The sequence below is a fragment of the Musa acuminata genome, chromosome BXJ1-8 (assembly GCF_036884655.1).
Source record: "Musa acuminata AAA Group cultivar baxijiao chromosome BXJ1-8, Cavendish_Baxijiao_AAA, whole genome shotgun sequence".
Classification (NCBI taxonomy): Eukaryota; Viridiplantae; Streptophyta; class Magnoliopsida; order Zingiberales; family Musaceae; genus Musa; species Musa acuminata.
In genome coordinates, this window is record NC_088334.1 from 50,877,501 (window position 1) to 50,899,729 (window position 22,229).

General features: G+C 37.4%; 2 protein-coding genes across 2 annotated transcripts in view; both read right to left on the reverse strand.

Annotated features, from left to right (window-relative positions):
- LOC135588671 (endoplasmic reticulum oxidoreductin-1-like) overlaps positions 1 to 4,644 on the reverse strand; it is a 6,543-nt gene extending 1,899 nt beyond the window's left edge. The window contains exons 1-7 of the mRNA XM_065080902.1: positions 4,590 to 4,644; positions 4,222 to 4,470; positions 4,004 to 4,135; positions 2,067 to 2,322; positions 1,838 to 1,948; positions 1,299 to 1,417; positions 1,093 to 1,197 (exon numbers count right to left, since the gene is read on the reverse strand). Of these exons, the coding sequence (XP_064936974.1) occupies positions 1,093 to 1,197; positions 1,299 to 1,417; positions 1,838 to 1,948; positions 2,067 to 2,322; positions 4,004 to 4,135; positions 4,222 to 4,401 (903 nt within the window). The 5' untranslated portion in view covers positions 4,402 to 4,470; positions 4,590 to 4,644. The remainder of the gene's footprint in view (positions 1 to 1,092; positions 1,198 to 1,298; positions 1,418 to 1,837; positions 1,949 to 2,066; positions 2,323 to 4,003; positions 4,136 to 4,221; positions 4,471 to 4,589) is intronic.
- Positions 4,645 to 5,332: 688 nt separating this feature from the next.
- The window catches only part of LOC103995746 (probable phosphoinositide phosphatase SAC9), a 28,794-nt gene continuing 11,897 nt past the window's right edge, over positions 5,333 to 22,229 (reverse strand). Inside the window, exons 7-13 of the mRNA XM_009416427.3 lie at positions 19,284 to 19,517; positions 17,624 to 18,094; positions 15,314 to 16,138; positions 9,184 to 9,381; positions 7,093 to 7,551; positions 6,762 to 6,989; positions 5,333 to 5,733 (exon numbers count right to left, since the gene is read on the reverse strand). Of these exons, the coding sequence (XP_009414702.2) occupies positions 5,452 to 5,733; positions 6,762 to 6,989; positions 7,093 to 7,551; positions 9,184 to 9,381; positions 15,314 to 16,138; positions 17,624 to 18,094; positions 19,284 to 19,517 (2,697 nt within the window). The 3' untranslated portion in view covers positions 5,333 to 5,451. The remainder of the gene's footprint in view (positions 5,734 to 6,761; positions 6,990 to 7,092; positions 7,552 to 9,183; positions 9,382 to 15,313; positions 16,139 to 17,623; positions 18,095 to 19,283; positions 19,518 to 22,229) is intronic.

Here is a 22,229-nt window from a genome sequence, read left to right on the forward strand (position 1 = left end):
CACAGAAAATCTTGCTGACTGGCATGAAATCCCATGTCAGTTATCCGCTAGCATGGCATGCCACATTAATCCACGATCTATATAATAAGGAATGAAAAATATCATGTCAAATAAGTAGATGAAGAACCACTTTAATATATTCAAAAATCTTTTTGGGTTAAATATCAAGAGGATTGGGAAGAGGCAACAGTACAGTGGAAAACAAAGGGAAAAAAGAAGGATTCAGTACAGTTACCACAGCGAAGGGAAAGGATCCCACTTTGTTGATGATAGATTAAATCAACTGAAAGTTTGTGCATATTGTTAGGGAAGACAGAAGGTTACTTGCATAGAAACGTCTTACTTAATGACAAATTGAATCAAATAAAAAGTTCTGCATTTTGTTAGGCAAGGCAGAAGGTTGTTTGCGTTATAATTGCATGACTGCTATAAAACATTGTCAATACCAGGATTTACATCGTCATATATAACCCAAATATTTAGTGCTATAGCAAAATTCGAGATAATAAATCAAGACTATGTTTCTTACTAATAACAACACCACGAAAAATTAGTTCCTTCCATCAGTAGACCATTTTTATTTTGCAGCATGCACATCCCACCTACTAGTGAGTGAGCCTTGGTACAGTGGTAGCAAATCAAGTCATGAAAACAGTATTTTACTGCACATGAGGCTAAGGCTGCATAGACCTAAACCTCCTGACATTCTATAGTGGCCATGGCTGTCAAGACTTTAAACACACTGTGATCCTATTTGTTTAAGGCCAAGGAGGAAATTTTATAAGAAAATAATGTTTGAGGCACTGAGTGAAAGCTCACATGCTTATACATTGATATTGACAAAAGGGGAACCTCAAGTAAAACTTTCTTTATTGTTCCAATATCCTGGAAGATTAAATTATGATCATGAACCATAATATCATGTCTGAGAAGCACTAAGCAATGTTTCACATGTCTGAAACTAAATCTTATGGTCAAAACTTGATATAAAAGTTAAGGATGATAGAAATATAGAAATATCATAAACATTAATTATCTTTCTGCAAATGGAGAATTTAATTCCACTATACTAGCGGGATTGGAATGGGTTACCTTTGTCACTGCCCTCAGAACAAAGAGATAGACAAAATATAAATTCCTGACACGATCTGGGTGCTTCCACACTCGATCATAAAGCAACTCCAGGTTTTGCCCCCACTGCATTCATTCAGAAGAAAGTACACCTGAGATTATCACTAATGAAAAGCACATCAAAAAAAAAGTCAGGTAGCTCAAGGGAGTGTGCAGAAAAAAATTACCAAATTGGTAAATGCATCAAGGAGATAATCAGAAGCTATGTGAACTGAAATTGAGGAATGCAGCCCGGAGATCAATTTGTACATCACCTTCTTTTCATGACACAGATCTTCAGAAGGATCTGAAAAGGATAAAGTTCAAGATAACAAAGATAGTAGTAGTACAACACGAGATTTCTTTCATTATGTACCCAACCAAGCAATGTCACAGTCATACAAGATAAAATTTGGATTGAAGTGAGAAAAAAAAACCACAAACTCAGTCAATAAACTTGTTTGATGAAAAATACTATAAATTCACATGTTATGTACAAAGCATGGTCTATTTCTTGATAGTTTATTCAGATACATAAAATTATTAAGTTGTGCTATCCCCATAACCAAGAAACTAACAAGGATGGAGATACAGGAAACAATTATGAAAAAGAGTACTCTAGTAATAAAAATTAGACAGAGCATGCTCATAATCATGGTGTTAAAAACAACAAGACAATATTACAAAAGTATGGATAAGAAGGAAATAAACAACCAAAATAACTAACATTGTGGGCAATTTTCCTGGTAAACAGCAGCCCATATCCTTTGAGCTGATGGACCCGCATAACCAGTGTACCTCTCCGGGTTCAGTTGGAGATTGACATATGTCATTGCAGCTGCAAGAAAATGAAATGCATCGATAAATTTCTAGTTTGCAAAATCAAATACAATTGGGAAGAAAAGCAACCGAAAAACACAAAATGAATCTAATAGTAAATCAGAGCTGGAGGGTACTATTATCAGTCTCATCATCATAAGTCCAGGGATTGTCAATCTCAATCCACCCATTAAAAATTTTGTCATCAAGAGTCCTATCCACAGCAGCTTGTGGTTTTCCCTCCTGACAAATCACATCATCAGCAGAAAGCACACCGGAGGATTTCTTAAACGGCTCTGGAAACTCGCTTTCTTGACACTCACAGACAGAACAATCCCGAAGATGGCACATCCCATCATCTGGCCAGAATGGGCAATCACACCACAATTTTACCTAGCAAATCAACAATAGAACAGTTTCTGAGAAACAAGATTCACGTTGCAAAAACTTGAAGAGCTCTAAGCATGTGAAACATATAACTATAAAAGCATAACAATGAATTTCCATAAGGGAAGAAAATGGTGGACATATAGACCGATTGATGCAGGAAACCAGAAATATACGAAAGCATATCAGTCAAGACAGAATATTTGGCAGGGCTTTGGTTGAAAAACGAATTCCTCCAAATCTTAGATTAAGTTCAATAAATAGGAATCTAATTTATTCATTCAAATAATCAAAATAGTTAATAACAACATCATGAATTCTGTTGTTAACCAGTAAAATGAACTCAATAGTTTCTTAAATGTTAAGCAACTACCAAACTTTTCTCATAAATTTTGGTATAAGAAAAAAGAAGATACAAAAGGTTGTGCAAACAAGTCCAAAATTGAGTATATCTGCCACGATAGGAAATAACAGAGTGACTGGACAGATCAAGATATGGAATTTGTACTAGATACCAATTTATTTTTGTACAAACAAGTAAATCATGGTGTTATTCAAACAATGCATGCAAAGTAAGAAGATGACGGAAGCTGCACATTGGTTAGGCAACCTATAAAAGCACATTGCAAAATTTTTCCTCAAATTAGGGATAGTACGTTCATTAAATGAGAAAATTATGCAGTTGAACAATATTGATGTAATCAAAGACATTTATTAATTAATAGTTACTCAACAAATGACCAAAAGGATCAGCCTTAGAAGTCCATAACTATATCAGAGATCAAATCAATAAACTCTAGGACAAGGCAAAAAGCTTTAGGAGTTTACAGCTAAGAATGTCATGAAATATACTAAATACAATCATAGTAAGGCTATATTAGAAAATTGAAGGCACACAACTAATACAAATGGATAAGAAGTAGTAGAAAGCACAGAAGGGAGAGTAAAGAGAATAGCCTGAATAGCCTCATAAACAAGAGAGGTCAGTTGAATATATAACTGCGCCTACTGGTGGCTGGAAACATTCTACTGTCCCTCAACCAAAAAGCAAAATGTTTAGAGGATTCTGACTAAAGAATGTCAAGATAGATGAGTTTAACTAATACAACACATTGGATAATGATTCTGACTAAAGAATGTCAAGATAGATGAGTTTAACTCGAAGAAGAAAAATATAGCATGCAATAAACCGTGGAAACTTTTAGAGGAAACATTAGGACATTGGCAAGGAATGTGAATTGAATACCTAGAGCACCGACCAAGGAAGACTATGTCACGCAGTGAGAAAGGGAATATATGCTCGTGTAGGTTCCAACCCCTACTATTAATAGAGAGCACAATGAGGAGTCCATAATGTTTTAGTTCTAATAAGTATAATAGATGGTGTTCTTTATAAATCTTCACTAATATCTCATAAAGTAGCAATAGAAATTGTCATGTAATTTCACTAGCACGTGTTCTTTATAAATCAACACTAACATTTCATAAAGTAGAGTTCACTACCACATCTTAAAGCTGTTAGAGAGAGAGAGAGAGAGAGAGAGAGAGAGATTTGTTGCTGCCATGGGCATTAATCCTAACGAGGTTTCGAAGTGATCCGATTGGATATATAAATATACAAGCACACAAGAAAAGAAGCCTAAGAAACAAAAAAAAGACTAGGAAGGAACGAATTCCACCGGAGTACCTTAAAATAACGGAAAAAGGGAGTTTTCACAAGCTCCTGGAGTATCGGATGCAGCACTTGCTCGTTCAGCGAATCCGCCGTTTCGTAGTCGCAGCAGCAGTCCTCCACCAAGCCCGTGTAGCTCCTGGATCCCTACGATGTCGTCGTCTCACACCGATATCAGCCCCCATGGAACAAATCCCATCAAGCCAAATCAAACCTTTAAGCAGGAAACCTACCGGGAGGCACTCACAAGACTTGTTGCCGGTGGCGGAGTCAGGGATCTCGGGGGCGTTTCTGGAGCCTGCGGCGATTGCGAGGGCGACGGCGACCAGGGCGACAACGGCCGCCCAGGCGCATATCCGGTGGCTCTTCGCGTTGCCGCCATCGCCGGAGGAGGAGCCCTCTGCCTTTCCCATTGGAGCTCCGGCTACTGCTACCGCGAATCAGTTGGGAGGAGGAGGAGGATTGAAACCATCGCGCGTGTTCTGAACGAGAGGATCAAATATATAAAGAGTCAACGTAGACAAGGTGTTCGTAGAATTGAATTGCCGCGGGTGGAAACCTTCGACCGGAAAAAGAGAGAAACAAGTGGCGGGGCGATCACCGTTTTAGTTTACAGTGGGTTGGACGCAGCGGTTCCCAAAAACAACATCAAGCTACCATTCTTCTTCACGTTCAATCCAGCCTTCATATTATGTATATTCACTTGAAACATCATTTATAATAAATTTATGTGATATATTTTTGTTATCATACAGAGATGGATTGCATATCCGATCCGAAACAGCAATCGCATCGAAGAGTCCGGTGGTAAAAGGAGACACCAAAAGTATTATACTCCGCGGATCCTCAAAAGAGGATTGAAAGCTTTATTACTTGCCACGCAACCATTCATGATATCCACTTATGAATTAAATATGTCATTTTCTTTTATTACGAAGTATATGCACCATAGAAAACTAGATTTGATCCCAAACCAAAGTATTTACCAGTTACTAGCTAATATGTTTAAGAATTTATGGGATGAAGCTTCAAGTAAAGTGTATCTAGGATTTTATTCTTGTGGGAAATATTGAGACTAAACTTCAGCTGATTCTACATTATTTTCCTCAAGTCATTTGTCAAAGTATAATGTCAACTGCACCGAATCATAAACTTGGTTGTAGTACCTTACAAGACAAAATGATATGATATTTGTGAAGGAAGCATGTTTGGATGTACATGCTTAAATCTTGCTATTTGGTAAAGCTTATTGCAGCTGCGTGCTCTGCTCTTGCTACCTTAAAAGATCCAAACTGCAGGCACTATTCTCTCAGATGTAGTGCTGCAGGAACAGAAGTTGAGCAATAAAAAAAGCCTCAGCTGTATATCTTACGTAATTATTGGTTTTTCACTCTACAAGAAGCCAAATCAACTTAGCTTGAAAATGGGATGTCATTTGGTGTCCTTATCTACATGAAATGCAACTAAATTGCAGATAAACTCGCTAATTTTCCGAGCTCATATGGATCTGCATAGTAATACAACTTAATTCTATTTGATAAAGACAAGCCTGAAGCTGATGGTAGTGTTCGAAGGCTTGTGTTGTCTTGTTCAGCTATATCATCAGCGAAGGCAGTGACATCTCCAAGTAGTTTGAAAACGATGACTTGAGCCTGTAACGGGCGTGGAAAATCAAAGTAAAGAGCTGTGCCAGATTTAACTTCCGGAAGGCGATATTCCCCCACCACAACAGACTTTCTTGATTCCTGCAGAAAGTGGTAGAGTTTTAGTATTGATACCTAACAAGTTGTAAAAGATGCTCTATACATCATTCTCCATGTTTTCAACTTCTAGAGAAACACATTGTCAGAATACCAACATATAATAATATTAAGAAAAAGCTATTTTATATTGTACCAGAAATTTCATAGATTTTTCAAGTAGGTGGGCTGAAAATGAAATCCGAACAAAAGTTGTATACTGCATAAGGATGTGGTGATCATCACATCAACCATCATTTAAGTATGTAATCTGATTCCTAGCTGCAGACAAGTCTTGAAGAACCCTGATCCTTCAGGATGCCTGACAGATTCATTGCTTAAGGCTTCATGGGACGGACAGTGGCAATTTGGCACATATTGAGGTTTATCATACAATTCTAATTCCAAATTATTTTGAATCTGCTTTGCAATTCTGAAATAGTCATAACATCATAAGAATTTTGTTTTCTGGGCTATAGAAATTAAATGAAGAAATGAGCTGCTTTTCAAACTCTGGGGAAGATAGACTCGACAGGTTATAATTATGAGATTTGGACTGTCTACCAGATTTCTTTCTTTTTTTGCCTTTCCATCGAATTTAATATCTTGCTCTATAGATATTTATGTTATGTCTCTAACTGAAGCAATCATCTGAATTTCTCATATCACTACCGCTATGACTGACTTGAACAATACTGACTGTTATTGCAGTTGGTCTTGACATCAACATCCTGGTCCAAAGCCTTCCCACCAATCTAGAAACACAAACAATGGTGACACCTGGTAGCTGTATCTATCTTGTTCAAAGAGACAATAAACAAGAGAGTACTAATCATGCTTGCTATACACCGAATAGAAGGCCAAGTAAATTCAATTTAGCAACCAAAGACAAGAAAACAGATAACAGAGGCAGTCTTCATTGATAAACTATATCAGAGAGAGTTAAAATAGCTGACAACTTAAGAAAACACCAGAAACAAGAACTTAGCTACAAAATTTGACAAAAAGTGCTTACTACAAGATACAGTGATTACCTGAACAACAGACACCTGGATGTATAGCACTGCTGGCAGTATGTACCTGTCCTCCATAAAAGTTGAGCAATCCCAAATATCCAACTTAGGAAAAGGTGAATGGGTGGTTCGTGGTCTTATGACATTAAAAGCATCAATCCGGAAACCAGCTAATACAGGGACACTTGGTGACAGAAATTGCTCAAGCGCAAGGTCATTATCTTTTAACCTTTCAGCTTCAATAGGCACCTACAGAGATAAAAGGAGCTGTAATCAGCAATGTATTTAGCAATTGTGGAGCTATGAAGTACTAATCTACTTTTATCAGTCAAAAAAGGAACAAGGAGCATACTCTAAACCGACTCAGTTGTGGAGATCTCTCTAAGAAACTTCTAATTTTCATCATCTCAGGGACCTGTAAAGATGCATCCTGATCCACCTCCTTTTTCAAAGACTTTCCAAAGACTATAAGCCGCTTTGCATGTATGCATCGATTATTATTGACAATACCATCAGAAGCTGGGAGTTTCGGCTTGTAAGTGAAATTTTCATCAAACGAAAAAAGATTGTACTCTTCTTCAGTGTTAACAGAGCTGGACTCACTTTGTGGGAGAGTCAATTTTATCCAGACAATACGGCACCGAACAGGATTGCGAAACTCAAATTTCACATGTCTTGGGATCTCCTTCTCACTACTAAGCTTTTCAGGACCATAAAGTTGTGGAGATGATGATATTAGTGATTTTAAATCCCATATTCCCATTGAAGAGCGCTTATCTGTGTGTATTGTATTGCTTGCCCAAATCTGAACCTGGAGGTTCACCGAACTTGTTAGTGAAATATTTAACAAAAAGAAGGTAAATATGCAAGGACGAATAAAATATGAAACAGCAATTTCTTCAAGAAAAAAGAAAAAATATATATAAAAAAGAGAATGGGTGAACTGCACAAGACTGCTTCGAGACGTGGTTCGAGCCATACTTCAATACTGCACAAAACAAGATCCATATAGTAGTAAAAAGTAAAAACAAATCAATTTTCATGAACTCAAGCATAGTCTTGTCTTTAATTGACTAAATGACCAATACAACCACTATTGACATATGCAAACACTTAAAAATATATTAAATACCACATTTCCTATAATGGTAGTTATCATTTGAATTCTTTTCTAATTTATCACTCTAATATGTGACTTTTATTATCACCAGAAAAGCAAGATTTCACATTACAGTCATCTTTATCTCTAAGAACAATAAAGATAAAACATATTTTAGTAAATGATTACAAACTGTAATTAAGAAAAAGGGTCATCATAATAGATACCAAAGTGTGATACTTGACTCAAGAAGCATAATATTTTATAATTACCAGTTTTGTAGAAATGAAAACCTAAAGCAAAAAAAGAAAGATAAAACTCATTAAAGTCTAAAAAGGTTAGTTACTCTCCCTCTGAAGCTTCTTTTACAAGGATGTTCAAAAACCATACTCAAAGTTACATCATGGTACCAGTCAAACATGGTATTGTACTTTAATTGAGTAGCTAACAGTCATATCTTGTCCTTTTTACATATAAAATTAACCATAAACAAGAAGCATTTTTGTGTGACAGATACTTACAATTCCTAACAATGATTTTACATGAGAACAGGACAAAAATTGCCCAAGTGGTGGCAAAATCTTTTCACCTAACCAGAAATAGTTATTTGCATATGAATTTCTACAGAAGAGCATAACATGTATAATAGATCAGAACACCAAAAATAGTTCATTTATCATCTTCTTACAATATTCTGCCTAATATTAACCATCAAGTTACCATATTTCCACATGGAAATTGCCAAAATATATGCAATTTGCAATCTGTCAATAGCTTCTCACACCACTTCTACATGTTTCTCCCTGACCACACACATCATCCTCTCAGTTAATGTAATAGGATAATGGATATTTGTCGTGTCCATAGACTAACAGATGAGGAAGTTGATGGTGCTCTTTCTAGTCTTAACCATTGGTCTATACAAGTTGATGTTTTACAGTTCAACCAAACAAAGTTTAGCTTCTGATAGACATTTTTGTAGTGTAACATAGAATAAAATACTAGGTTTATTTAAAAATAAGTTCAAATGGTTAAAAAACACTAATTCAATTTTTTTGAGACTCTTGTGATTAAATAACTTAGGATTTAAGAAACCTGAAGCAGTGAATCAGTGTGTTCCAAATAGTGGCAATTGCATTTTATTGGAATCCCATTCAAATCAATCCATGCCAAGTGTTTAATTGATATGAAATATACTATGCTGTAAACATTATGTAATGATGTTAGGCGGTATCAGGTAAGTCATAAGCAAAAATACCAGGGAATATACTCATAAATGTCATCCAGATATGGTAAATAGTTCTAAAAGGTCTTGTAAGCAAAAGAAAAGCAGTTAGATCTTACTGTAGGACAGTCAGATGTTGTGTAACCACAAGAGCTAATAACCAAGGCAACCCCTGAAATATCTGATAGACTTCCAAGAACAACTGAAATTTCAACAGTGGACATACTCGGGGGTGCTCTCCAATAACCATGATGTTCACCCATGCCAAGCGGCGCAAGTAATGATAACAATGGCTCAGATCCCTCAGCTGTTTCCACCTACAAAACACATGCTGATCAATTACATGTAACTACTTGAAAAGTAACAACTATAAGTCAAGATGAGACTTCCAGAGTTCTCTTCAGAAAACACACAACCTAAGTTGGACAATGAGGGCAGAAATGCATATGTAAAAGTAATCAGGTAGCAAATCATTTGTTTAGCATCATGCACAAAGTGAGTATAATAAGATGACCTAATAGCAGTCTCTAGCTGACACTGTTTTAACCTTATATTTCTTGTCTATACTAATCCAATTTGAAGAAAAATATAGCTGACTGAAGTATTATCTTTTGTTAAAGACCTAATGAAATTTATTTCAATAGTTGAAAGTAGAAATCTTGGAATTTCAAAAATTCTTAACAAGTGAAATAGGAAATAGCAAGATAGCAAGATTGAAATAGATTCTGTGGCATTCATGAGATGTTCTACGTTTCGAAGGACATTAAAGAAAAACAACAGACATGCAATTTTTTAGCCAAAAGGCAGGTTGGCTGACAGCTACTTTAATTGAAAGAAGTAATGGAGGTTCATCTACATGAAGTATTGTTTAAGACCCAGACTTCCTGCAGCCAAAGCTACAAATTACTGGTTATCTGAATAAATGGGCAGAATAATACTAGTCCAAACCTAACTGATCAACCTCAACCAGTTCTTGTTGATCTCTTACCGATATTTAAAACTTCAAATTAGTGATCCAAACTTATTGATAGGGTCCAAACTCAACTGCATATCATTCAGCAAACTTGAGACAAGGCCCAGGCCTACGGACCTGGAAGTAATACTCCTTCAGGAACCTATAGATTTCACTAGGATGATAATCATCCCATTATCTTAGCAATTAGCATGATTGAAATAGGGCCAATCTAGCTCTTTGTTATTGCAGACATCTCAGACTTTTAGTGGAACCTATACTATAATCATTTCCATCTTATGTATTAGAGAAGTCCATGAACCTTGTTCATTTTTAAGGAACCTTGGTTCTGTGACTTCTTAACTTTCCTTTTTATTTCATTTTTGTATTGTCATTTGTTTTCATGGTTCTGACTTTCATTTTTTTCAATTTACTTCACATATTACTCTTTGGCCCTTTTCTGGTTTCCTGTTCATTCTCACTTTTCAATTCTTCATTGTTTTGCTTCTTCCCACTTTACAAGCCTTCTTTTCTTTTTATTCACATTTATAATTCTTTTATGCTTTCCTCCATTTATGTTTCCCTTTAATGTTCATTGTTTTGACTTTCATTTTGTTAATTTGTTCCACATATTACTCGTTGGTGCTTTTCTGGTTTCCTGTTCATTTTCTCAATTTTCTTTCTAACTTTTTCCCTCTTCATTCATTATCACTTTTCAATTCTTCAGTTTTTTTGCTTCTTCCCAGTTTTCCTGCCATCTTTTCTTTTCCTTAACATTTTTAGTTCCATGCTATTTTTTCCTATTATTTATGTTTCCGCACTGTGTTGGAGGTGTTTCGCACTGTAATTATGTGGTTAATCTAATCAGAAGGATATAAGCCTTTTGAGATAGGGATAAAATGAAGAAATGACTCCATCAATTAAGACTTGACTCGATAAAAGCATGTTAATTTGGAACAGGGATTGACTCAATGAGAATATTTAACAATTTATTTTTGAAGAATGGTCAAAAGAAAATTTCTCCTCTCAAACTTGAGCTCATGTAGAAATTTGCAAAGCTCGTCTTTCAAGTGGAATTAACCCTATAAATCATATTAATATCCAAGAATTAAGTCCCATGATACACAGTCCAATATGGCCATTACTAATTTGTCCAAGCGAGGACTAGGACAGAAATCACCTTAAATCAGATTATACATCACTAGATTTATTAAACCACAAGTAAATCGAAGCAAAAGGGTTGAAATTTATTATGATATCAATCAATTAGTTAGCTTTCAAACAAGTCACGATGTCCATAGTCAAGTTGTCCAAAGTTGTGTTTACCCTCACATGACCACATAAAAAATCACTTGTCATGGTAGCTATTCAAGGGCCTCAAATACATTAATACTAGAGTAGATGAGTAGGAGAACAAGAGAAAGATGAATAGGAGAACAAGAAGCATGTCTCCCCTCTCCCTTTCTCCTTTGTGTACCACATTGGTTTAGATTGTGACCTGCATAAGGCCCATTACTGAATTAAAATCCTTACTCAGATTGATATTTATATAGGTGGAAAGTGGGATCCAACAAGAGGCCAAGTCATCTATGCAAAATGGTGAGAGAACAAAAGTATGATTAAGAAAAGGACTGTATACAAGAAAGAAGAGAATCGACTCAAAAGGGTGGAAGGCTCACTTTTCCCTTATCCATCCATTTCTAGGTAGGGGTCTTCAAATCAAGGTTTGCAATTTCATGTACCAGCACTGTCTGGGTCAGGACTCGGACCAATACTGTATTATACGGGTGCATCCACACTCGGCATGTCAGTACATATCAAGTTTCAAAAAAAATCTAAAAAAGTTGCAAAAAAAATCAAAAAAAGAAACTGTATGACATAGAGCCTACTCAAAAAAATCTAAAAGAGGTTTAAAAACGAAAACAAGAGACTGTGTGCCGTACAGTCTTGTGTACCAAATGCAACTGATCCTATGTGAATGGTACCGACCCTGTACTAGGTGCACCAAGTGGTAAGGCCCTGAACCACCCGGTACAGATCCGGTACAAGCATCCCATCATACCTGATCCGGGTACTGATAACCGTTGAACCAGTAAATATCACCCATACCTACCACCTGTATCAAATCAGACGGCACAGTATTACAGATTTTGTTCCATTTCTAAGAGACATATTCATAATCAATATACATACATATGCAAGGAGCTTACCCATTTGCAAGGGCTAAATCGATCCATTAGATCTCTTTATATACCTAGGTCCCTACATTCATAAGTCTCTCAGGATGTGGGAGAATAGAAGAAAGCTTCTTTCACTATCTATAATAGCCAATAAATATACAAATATGTCTTGTTTAGAGCCACATGATTGCCTGATAAGAACCCTAAGGTTTTATCGTAAAAGAAATGGAAGAAATGGAAGAAAAGGGGATGATCACTTCGAAGGGATCGGCCTCCTTTTCTTCCATTTCTTTTACGATAAAACCTTAGGGTTCTTATCATTTGGTATCAGAGCATTTTACGATAAGATTTTAGGGTCTTAGCATTTGGTATCAGAGCAGCGATCCTCGGCGTTCTCGTTGTTCTCGCTGTAGTTATCATCATCTCAAAAAAAAAAAAAATAGAAAGAAGGAGAAGGTCGGCAGCCGCAGCCGTCGGTTGCCTCAGCCCTCGTTGCAACGGTTGCAAAAACAGAGCTTCCTCTGTTGCTGCAGCCCCCGTCGATCCTTGCCGCGACCCTCGCTGCCTCCTAGGGTTTGATCCACATAGGGATCGTTGCCTTCCATCCGCGCCGTCACAACCACCGTAGTGGCGAGCCCTTGGTGGCGCTACCCCCAACTGCACCACCATCGCTGCCTCCCCTTGGGTTGCAACTGCAGTCGCTCGACCATCCCTCCTCGCAGCGATCAAAACAAGGCAACCACGACCACCGCAGCCACCGTCGTTTCCTCAACCGCACGCGATCCCTAAGCGTCACCAGCGCCTCCTTCTGCAGTGACAGAAACAGGGCAACTCACCGGTTGCCCTTGTTCCCAACCGTGACACCGTTGACTCCTCCTCCACCGCTGCCGCTACTTCTCGGCCGCTCGACCACCGCTGTTGCTGCTCCCCAGCCGGCAACCTCCCCTCCTCGTTGCGCCGTAACCGCCATAACCACATCTTCTTCCCTCTGAAGCCTATCTGGTCAACCTTCACCCCCCCCCCCCCCCCCCCCCCAACCCCCCGGGTCGCAGCCGCAGCCGCTGGTTGCCCCCCTCCTCACGGCGATCGAAACAGGGCAACTACCATACATACGATGCATACATTAAACAGCCGCAGCTCGATGGAGATGCAATCCAATGGTACGATAGGTATGAAACTTTCCACGGAGTTCCTTCGTGGGAGCAGTTCAAAAGAGGGCTTCTTGTTCGCTTTGGCCCATCAGAATATGAGAATGTTGATTGCCAGCTTGCCAAAATTTGTCAAACTTCTACAATGCTAGAATATCAGAGTAGGTTTGAAAGATTGTCAAATCAACTAGAGATTGGTCGGAACGACAACTTCTAGGTATATTTATTGAATGACTTAATCCAGATATCCGGTGTGAAGTTAAGGCTTGTCAACCCAGCACTATGATAGCTGCGATCTCATTCGCACATCTACACGAGAAAAAAATTAGCAAGGAAATATCAACAAGGGGTTTGTACTATGATGAAAAGTGGAGTATGGAGAACCGATGTAAACAAGGGCAACTTCTGATGATGGAACCAATTGGAGAGGAACCGAAAGCTAAGAATGTGGACTCTGATCATGAAGGTATAGATTCTAATGAAGATGTTGGATCTACCATACATACGATGCATACATTAACCGGCTACTCTAACCCGCAAACTATAAAAGTTGGTGGAACTCTGGAACATCAGCATGTTATAGTTCTGATTGATACTGGTAGCACAGGAAAGTTGCAGCCCGATTAGCTTACTACATTGAAGGCTGTGACATATTCGAAGTAAAGATCGCTGATGGACGGATTTTAACTTGTGATAGCAAATGTTCAAAGAAAAAATTGATTATACAAGGCCAGGAGTTTCTTGCAATGATTACTACACTGAAAGACCAACTTGTTGCTTACACTATCAAAAAGTGGAGACCATACTTACTTGATCAACGGATTGTAATGCGTTGCAGATAGCCTATGACTGAAGTGCTGAAAGAGAAGCTCCCCGAGTTTGATGCTGCTCAGCCTTGGGGACAAGGCTGATTTGAAGAGGGAGGAATTGTTAGGACCCTTTGTCTGAGTTTTTGAATAATGTTTATTGAGTCAGTTTAGTTCAGTTAGAGCCGGGTAAAAATTTATTTAATATTTAATTATTATTAAGAGTCCAAGTCCTGATGGACTCTAGGTGGAACTCTATAAATAGTGATGTAACTCTTTCTTTAAATTAATCAACGAATCAAGCAATCAATGAATGAAATATTATTTCATTGTTATGACAAACCCTAGGAGGCTGATCCCCTCGAAGCGATCAAGAAGGCCGATCCCCTCGAAATGATCAAGGAGGCCGATCGCCTCGAAGTGATCATCCCCTTTTCTTCTATTTCTTTTACGATAAAACTTTAGGGTTCTATCATTTGGTATCAAAGCATTTTATAATAAGACTTTAGGGTCTTAGCATTGCCCTTGCCAACAAAGGCAAGTGATCATACAAGACAGAGATAGTCATTGACTTCAGAAAAATCAAGTGGCTTTTTCAATTGAGCTTAACTGGCAGTCTCTTCAATGCCATCAGATAAAAGAGGACATATTCAAACCATGATAATATTTGACTATTTTACCTTTAATTCAACAAGTATATCTTTGATCCTTACTGGCGAGCTTAAATATGATAAGGAAGCAATCATTTAAGATAGAAGCCTCAGTTGAGCATGTTAGAGGCATGTAATCCTTCAAATATTACTAATACATGTTACTCCAAGTCCAACAAACATGTAACACGTAAGTCAAAACAGCATAACTAGAACAAGACCGAAGTTTATGGTGTATGTTATGAAATACCCCTTTCGCATGGTTTTACTGCTAAAAATTCATGAAAGAAGTAATTCTAGAATGATATAATATTCTAGAATTACTTCCGCATTGTTTTACATCCCCAAGATTTACTTCTTTCACTTTTCTTTCAAGATTATAACACCCAAGGACCCAAATTACCTTCAGAAACCATTTACATCTCATATTTAAGTGAAACATATTTGAAACATCTTCTCCCATATAACTTGAAAATTAAATTTTAAACATGAAAGAGACAGACTTCAAGATACCTGATGCAATAGGCTTGCATAAGGAAATTCAGCAAGGGACTCTGCTCCATTCAGTAGTGCCCTTAACTGTCTCTTGCCAGTTTCTATGCTTTGCCACGAATTATATAGACTATCTAACACTGGTCCAACAACTTGACCCAAGGCCCAACGAGCAGCATTGTGTGTACGAGCTCTTCTCCGCAAGGTACATAAAACCCTAATGTAGTCCACACTTAATGCTTGAAGAATATCTTCACTACAACAATTTTTACAGATAACTCCGTCATCAAGAGCTGAATGGCTTCTGTAGGAACCTTCATTTTGCCCACCATGATTAGATCCAGTCTGACTTGATAAACCATTGTAGATTTTCACCTCTTTGAAATCATTATCAAGCAGGAAGTTTGCTCCCTTCCCAACACAACAAACTTTGCAAGCCTTTCTTTGACATATAGTGCATTCCAGAAGCAATGGCAACATGCCACTAGATGAAACATCGGAAAAGGTTCCTGTAGGAGTCATTTCAGCACGGACTTCACAAGCAGCTCCACAGCATGTTTCACCAAATTCATTAATATTCCAGAAATCTATATCATCATCAACTTGTTCAAGCCCAATGGAAGCATTAACCTTATCTTCATATGCAGTTTGGGCCAGCAAAGCTAGTTTATCTGCATAACTACATACGCTTACCAGGTCATAGTAATCAAGTAAGCGATTTGGATCTATTGCTGCAGGATCAATGCTGACAGATAATAAAGCTCTGTCTCTCTCAGCTGCAGAAATATTTAAACGAAGGCGTTCTATTTCAAGCTTCAACGATTGCATAAAGTCAAAATTTCCACCCTGAAAATAGTGTAATATAAGTGTTAATATGTAATTGGACTATGGAGAAACTATTCCAGATACATAACTTTAACAAAGCAATGATTGCAGAAAAATTATGACATGGTGAAAGTTCCAAGTAAGAACTACCAAGTATGCTCAGCAGTCAGCACAGCTTCATTTTTTCTAGAACCTATAGAATGACAACTTAAACAGAAAGCCAGGTATGCTATTTAAACAGGAACAATAAAAATTTTTTAAAGAGAAACAAAACAATCGAATATAAGCATTTTTTATTTCCAGTAGTGTAATCTTTCAACTTACTATGTATTAACAAGAATGGCTAAGCAAAGTGGTAGACAGAAAAAGAAAAAATATAAAAATAAATCTGACCAAGCTGAGTAGAAGTCAAAAGACAAGTCGGCAAAACTATGTTCCTTCTGAATAACCCCTTTGTTTAAAATAAGAGGGATAATGGTCACTTGTTCATAAACAAATACACAGAATGTCCATTTCTAATGATATAAACATTTGAAGCTTTCTTCTTACAGATTTTCCCTTGATCATCAGAGACAAAAAAAACTTTGTCCTATATAAATAACTATAAATAACTTTTTCTCCTATATAAATATTCCATTATTCTCCACAAAATTTATCACCTTTAAAAGCCTCAACAACCACATACAAAGCAAAGTAAAATAAATAGGTCTCCTTTGAAAACCAATACACCAATTCCAGGTACTATCCTTCTGTGATCTCTGATCTCATCCTGCAAATCAGGGGATGCTGAATGCCACAATTTAAATCAGCCAGAAAGCAGAAGAAAGGCATACAATATAGCAGAATGGAAAGTGCATGTTTACTAACTTGAACAGAAAATTGATCTTTTCCAAGACCACGAAAGTCCATCAAGTTCTTAATAGAGAACGTTGTTGGCCTAGGTTACTCAAGTTCTTAGTAGAGAGAGTTAAAAATTGTGAAACAGGCAAAGAACATAGAGACCTTCTGCCTCTTGCTTAGTTACTCATGATGTAAATGAACCAGCAATTTTATCAATTTTATATTTATAAACCAGTTAAGTTAAAAAGAGCATGATTACATTTAGTGTGCATCCCCCTTAAACATCGTCTGCACTATCTATGAACATGCTGCTGATTTCATTCTAAAAAGAATGTCAAAGACATAAAGTCACAGTAATTAAAAAAGAGAGAGAAAGAAAACAAATATATAAGAGTTACTTTTGAGTTTTGGCTCAAAGTACACATTTAGATTATTAAAGCAAAATTCAGAAAAAAAAGAGAGAGAGAGTTAACTTGCTATAATTCATTTAGTTTTAGTAAAAGCTTCGTATGTGCTTTCCTAGGCATCATTGCACAAGCTAGGCATAGGTCACTAACTGAAAGTCTTGCAAACAAATGATGCCCCTTATGTTAATGCCACAAATGACAGTGAAATAATAATAATTGCAAAATAGTTATCACACAAAAGGTTAGCTTGCTACCTTACCTTGTTAGAACCAAAAAGGGATGTGGAGATATCAATGTAATGTTGAACACCACCGAATTCTTTGACTGGTTCATTTTTGGACTCACTCTCTGTGTTATCAGGAGCTCGAAAAAGGTTATCAGCAACAGAACCCCCAAAAAGGTCGAGCGGATCTTGACTGTTAAACTGAGAATTTTCTGTTATACTTGAAATCTCTGATTGAGAAGAAGTTATAAGATCTCCAGTTAGCAGGTCAATAAGATTGTCGGTAGCACTTTGTTGAGCTGGTCGTCCACCTCCATTAGATGAAGATGAACCAGAGATATCGTTCGAATTGCACAAAAAGGGGTTTGTGGTGACATTTACATCAGAGCCTTGTTGAGAAGTGTTACTCTGCCTTGAATTTTCTTGGAGAAGTTTGATATAGTTAGCACCAACGACATTCTCAGTAAATATTCTTGTCCATGGAAGAGAAACGCCAAGCACTTCAATCTGTAAGAGGTCCATGTTTAGTTGCAAAATATTAAGTTGATAAAAAAATAATCGGAGACAACTAGAAGAACATGATTATTGAAATCAGTGGCTCAAAAATGCACAGAACACATATCCTTATACAGCAGTATGTTTAACAACATAGAAGCTTACAAGGAATGAGTAAAATCATAGCAATTTTATTCAAACCTGGATTTTAGTCACTTTTAATATTTCGATAGAAGCTATTTGCAAAAACAATGTAAAATTTAACTTTTCAGAAATCATTTTACAAGAAAACATAAAAATCATTCTTATTAAGGACAGCTAGCATTATGGAAGTTGGTCTCTTCGGGTCCTCAATCACTATTTCTAATTAAGAACCTTGTCTCATCTATTTTCACAACCTTCACTGATCAACACACTAGTTCCGACCTCACAAATAGGGGTGCCCCTTAAACAAACCTGACATGACTCAAGGAGCTATTAGACTATTACAACATCAGAGGAAAACCTAACATGACTTGGTGAGGTATTGCAATGTCAGAGGAAACTTCAGGCGCAAAAGCATTTCACCTAAATAACAAGGTAAAATTATTTGTCAGGGAGACTGCCCAATATTTGTCCAGTTCACACTCATTACAGTCAAAAGTTTTCCTAGAGTTTGAGCAAATCTAGATAACAAGTAATAAGAAAGTGCAGCTCATCAACTACCCAACTTTTTTCAGTTCAATTCCCCCAAATTAAGCAAGCTAGAGTAATTTTGAAATATAATGATAACAACAACATTTTCAGTAACAAAATTCTCTTAGGACAAAAGTAGTTCATTCATCCAACAAAATATTTGGCCATAGCTTTACAATAACAAAAATGATGGCAGATTTTCTATTTGTCTAAATTAGCCAAAAGTTGCAAGAATTTCAAGTAAAATACACCATCATATTGAAGCATATTATGTACTGGTACAGGAAATTCTGTTTGATGCATGACTTTAAACAGACAATAAAAGCACCAAAAATGAAGAACAAAGACTACTATTGCTCCAACAACAAGTGTCAGATAAATCTTCATTGGTGCACCACTTTCTATTTTAGTTCAAGTCCCTATAAAGACAAAAGGTCCATAATTGCAAGAACTAAAGAAAAATCATACACAAAAAATTTCCTTTTTGCTAACAAGTAGCTCAATTCTACAAATCCAGTATTGATACCTCGCCAAGAGTAACAGGCCTTCCAGGAACAGATGGATAAAAAGTAAGTGCAATAATGCGAGTTAGAAAGTTCAATTCTCCCTCCAATTCTTCATAGTCAAACAACAAAGGCAGGTAGGAACCTTCTTGAGCATGTGAGCTCTTTCCAGTGACAGCTAAATCCTTGGAATCAACTTTTCCAGTCAAAGGGATGGACACGTTTGTCCCATCAGGAGACCTTGGTATACATGCACCCTGCAGGAACAAAAACCAATAACGAATAACATTAAAACAATAATAAAATTACTCAACTTTCATGATAAGGACACAGGAAAAGGAAAAATGATCAAAACATTCCTCAAGCATCAACCGATTTCATCATCAAAATATGAGATTCAATAGGAACTATCCATCATATTTTGTACACGAAAATAGAGAAATTCAAATTTGAGTTATTTTTTATGTGTTTTTTATGACTTTCTTGTATTCCTTGCTTTCATCTCTTCTATCCACTATATTGTTTTTTTCATTTCATATGACTCCTCTGATCATTTGAATTCTAAGCTGTGTGTGTTCATTTAAAGAGTTAAGAATAGCTTTAAATGCTATCGAATATGAGATGTAAGAGTTTATAAGTTTATATAATTGGGTGTGTACAATTTAGCTAAATATAAGTCTATATAATTAGGCATGTATATATCTACATTTGTGGGGGCATATGCATATGATGAAGCCACATACATCATATGCGATCCAATTATGTGGGCAGCAATATATGGTATATAACGTGTGGATTTTTGACCGATCTGCATATGTGGCCATAGAAGCTGATCTTTAAAACTTTGCTTTTATAAAGCATGTAATCTACACTTTGATCAAACTATATTATTTTTTTTCCCACCGAATGGATATAGGATCTTTTACTACAGAATCTAACCTAGAAAAGGTGAAATCTAAACTGTTGATATATAGTTTGATCCTCGTATTCACTATAGGATAATAGTCCAGTAACGATGGTGGTACCACTAATATGGCTTTAAGAGTGTCTATCACTATATTCTTACCGATTTTAAGGTTTTTAGGGCCTATAAATATTCCTTCCAAGCGTAACGAGTGGAAAAATCCCTTAAGTTATTTAAGTGTTAAAAATCTTCGATTATAAGCCTTGCCAATGTTTATTCCCACCTTCTTGAGTCTGAGTCATCTTACTAAGTTATTGAAGGTGTAAGACATTTATGAAAGTTTAAGTATTCAAATCTAAGGTTTATTCCTAAGTCTCAAAAACGAGAAAGTTGTAAAGAATAGCTGATCTTCACACATTGAAAGCAAATCCACAAAGAAAGCTTGTAACACCCCAATTAGTCTCACATCGAAAGTGGACAAGATTAAGATTGGCTTATAAGGGTCTAATGAGTGTACTACTAATTTACTATCAACTTCATCTTAAGCATTTTGACCAGTGGTTTGGGTCAAACGAAGTTAATAAGCTAATTAGCTCATCAGGCTCGAGTCGTGATATTTGGTATCAGAGTTAACCTAGTATTTGGGCATGGTGAGAAGGCTCGAGTAGGAAAGGGCTACCCATGGATGGAGTCAGAGGGCTCATCACGACATGGAGCCACCACTGGGCTATACTTCACATGCACCATGCTAGGGTTTGATCTAGGCTATGCTTGACGAGGACGTCAAGCTCATGAGTGGGGGAGATTGTAACACCCAAATTAGTTAGTCTCACATCGGAAGTGGACAAGATTAAGATTTGCTTATAAGGATCTGATGAGTGTACTAGTGATTTAAAAAGGCGCTCGGGTGCTCGCCTAGGCGCTCGGGCGCTCGCCAGAGCCCAGGCGTCGGGCGCTTCGGGTGAGCGCCTGGGTTAAACCAGGCGACCGAACCAGCATTTGAGGTCTGGTTCGGTCTCCGATGCTTTAGTTGGTTCAATCGAACCAACTAAAGCATCGATATCAGCGTGACTTCCCCAACCCTAACCCTGCTCGCCGTTCACGCTACTACCGCCGCTGCTCGCTGCCGCTCCCACTGTCGCCGCTCCCGTTGCCGCTGCTACCGTTGCCACTGTCTCCACTCGCCGCTTCCGCTCCCACTGCTGCTGTCGTTGCTCGCTGCTATCGTTGCCACTATCTCCACTCGCCGCTCCCCTTGCTCGTTGTTGCCGGTGCCACTGTCGCCGCTTGCCGCTCCCGCTGTCGCTGCTGCGGCTGCCACTGTCATCACTCGCAGCTGCCGCTCCCACTCTTCTCAGTCAACACCCTCGGTCTTCCGACTCTTCCCTTACACTCTTCTCCTCTTTCGATAGTATACTGTTAACCGTATACTAGTAATAGTATTTGTATTTATTAGATTAATTTAATAGCATATTTTTATTTTAAAAATTAAATAATTATATTATATATTTTTTATATTTTAGCGTCTTACTTCGCTCGGGCAAGCGCCTAGTGCCTCGGGCGTTTTTGGACCGTGGCGCCTAGTGCTTTTTAAATCACTGGAGTGTACTACTATCAATTTCAACTTAAACATTTTGATCAGTGGTTTGGGCCAAACGAAATCGATAGGTCAGTTAGCCCATCAGGCCTGAGTCGTGATAAAGCTGATGGTCCCAAGGAAAAAGAAATCAAGAATGAACATGTCAGGAAGATCGAACTACTATGAGACCATATGCACTTTTATCTTCTAACATTACTTGGTTATATATGCTTGGTTATATTGATCCTCTTATACTTGCTTCTACTTCGGATTAACTAAGACAATCAAATTTTACACTAGCACTGTTCACCCCTCTCTTAGTGATATTAAAATCCTAATGGTCCAAACTGTCTATAGCAAGGTATTTGGTCAAGTACTCACCATGCTGGCATAGGTATGGCACATTATGCTTTAATATTGCTTGAATCATTTCAAGATTACATTAAAGACAATCTTCACAAAAGAAAACAATTTTGGCCAAACATT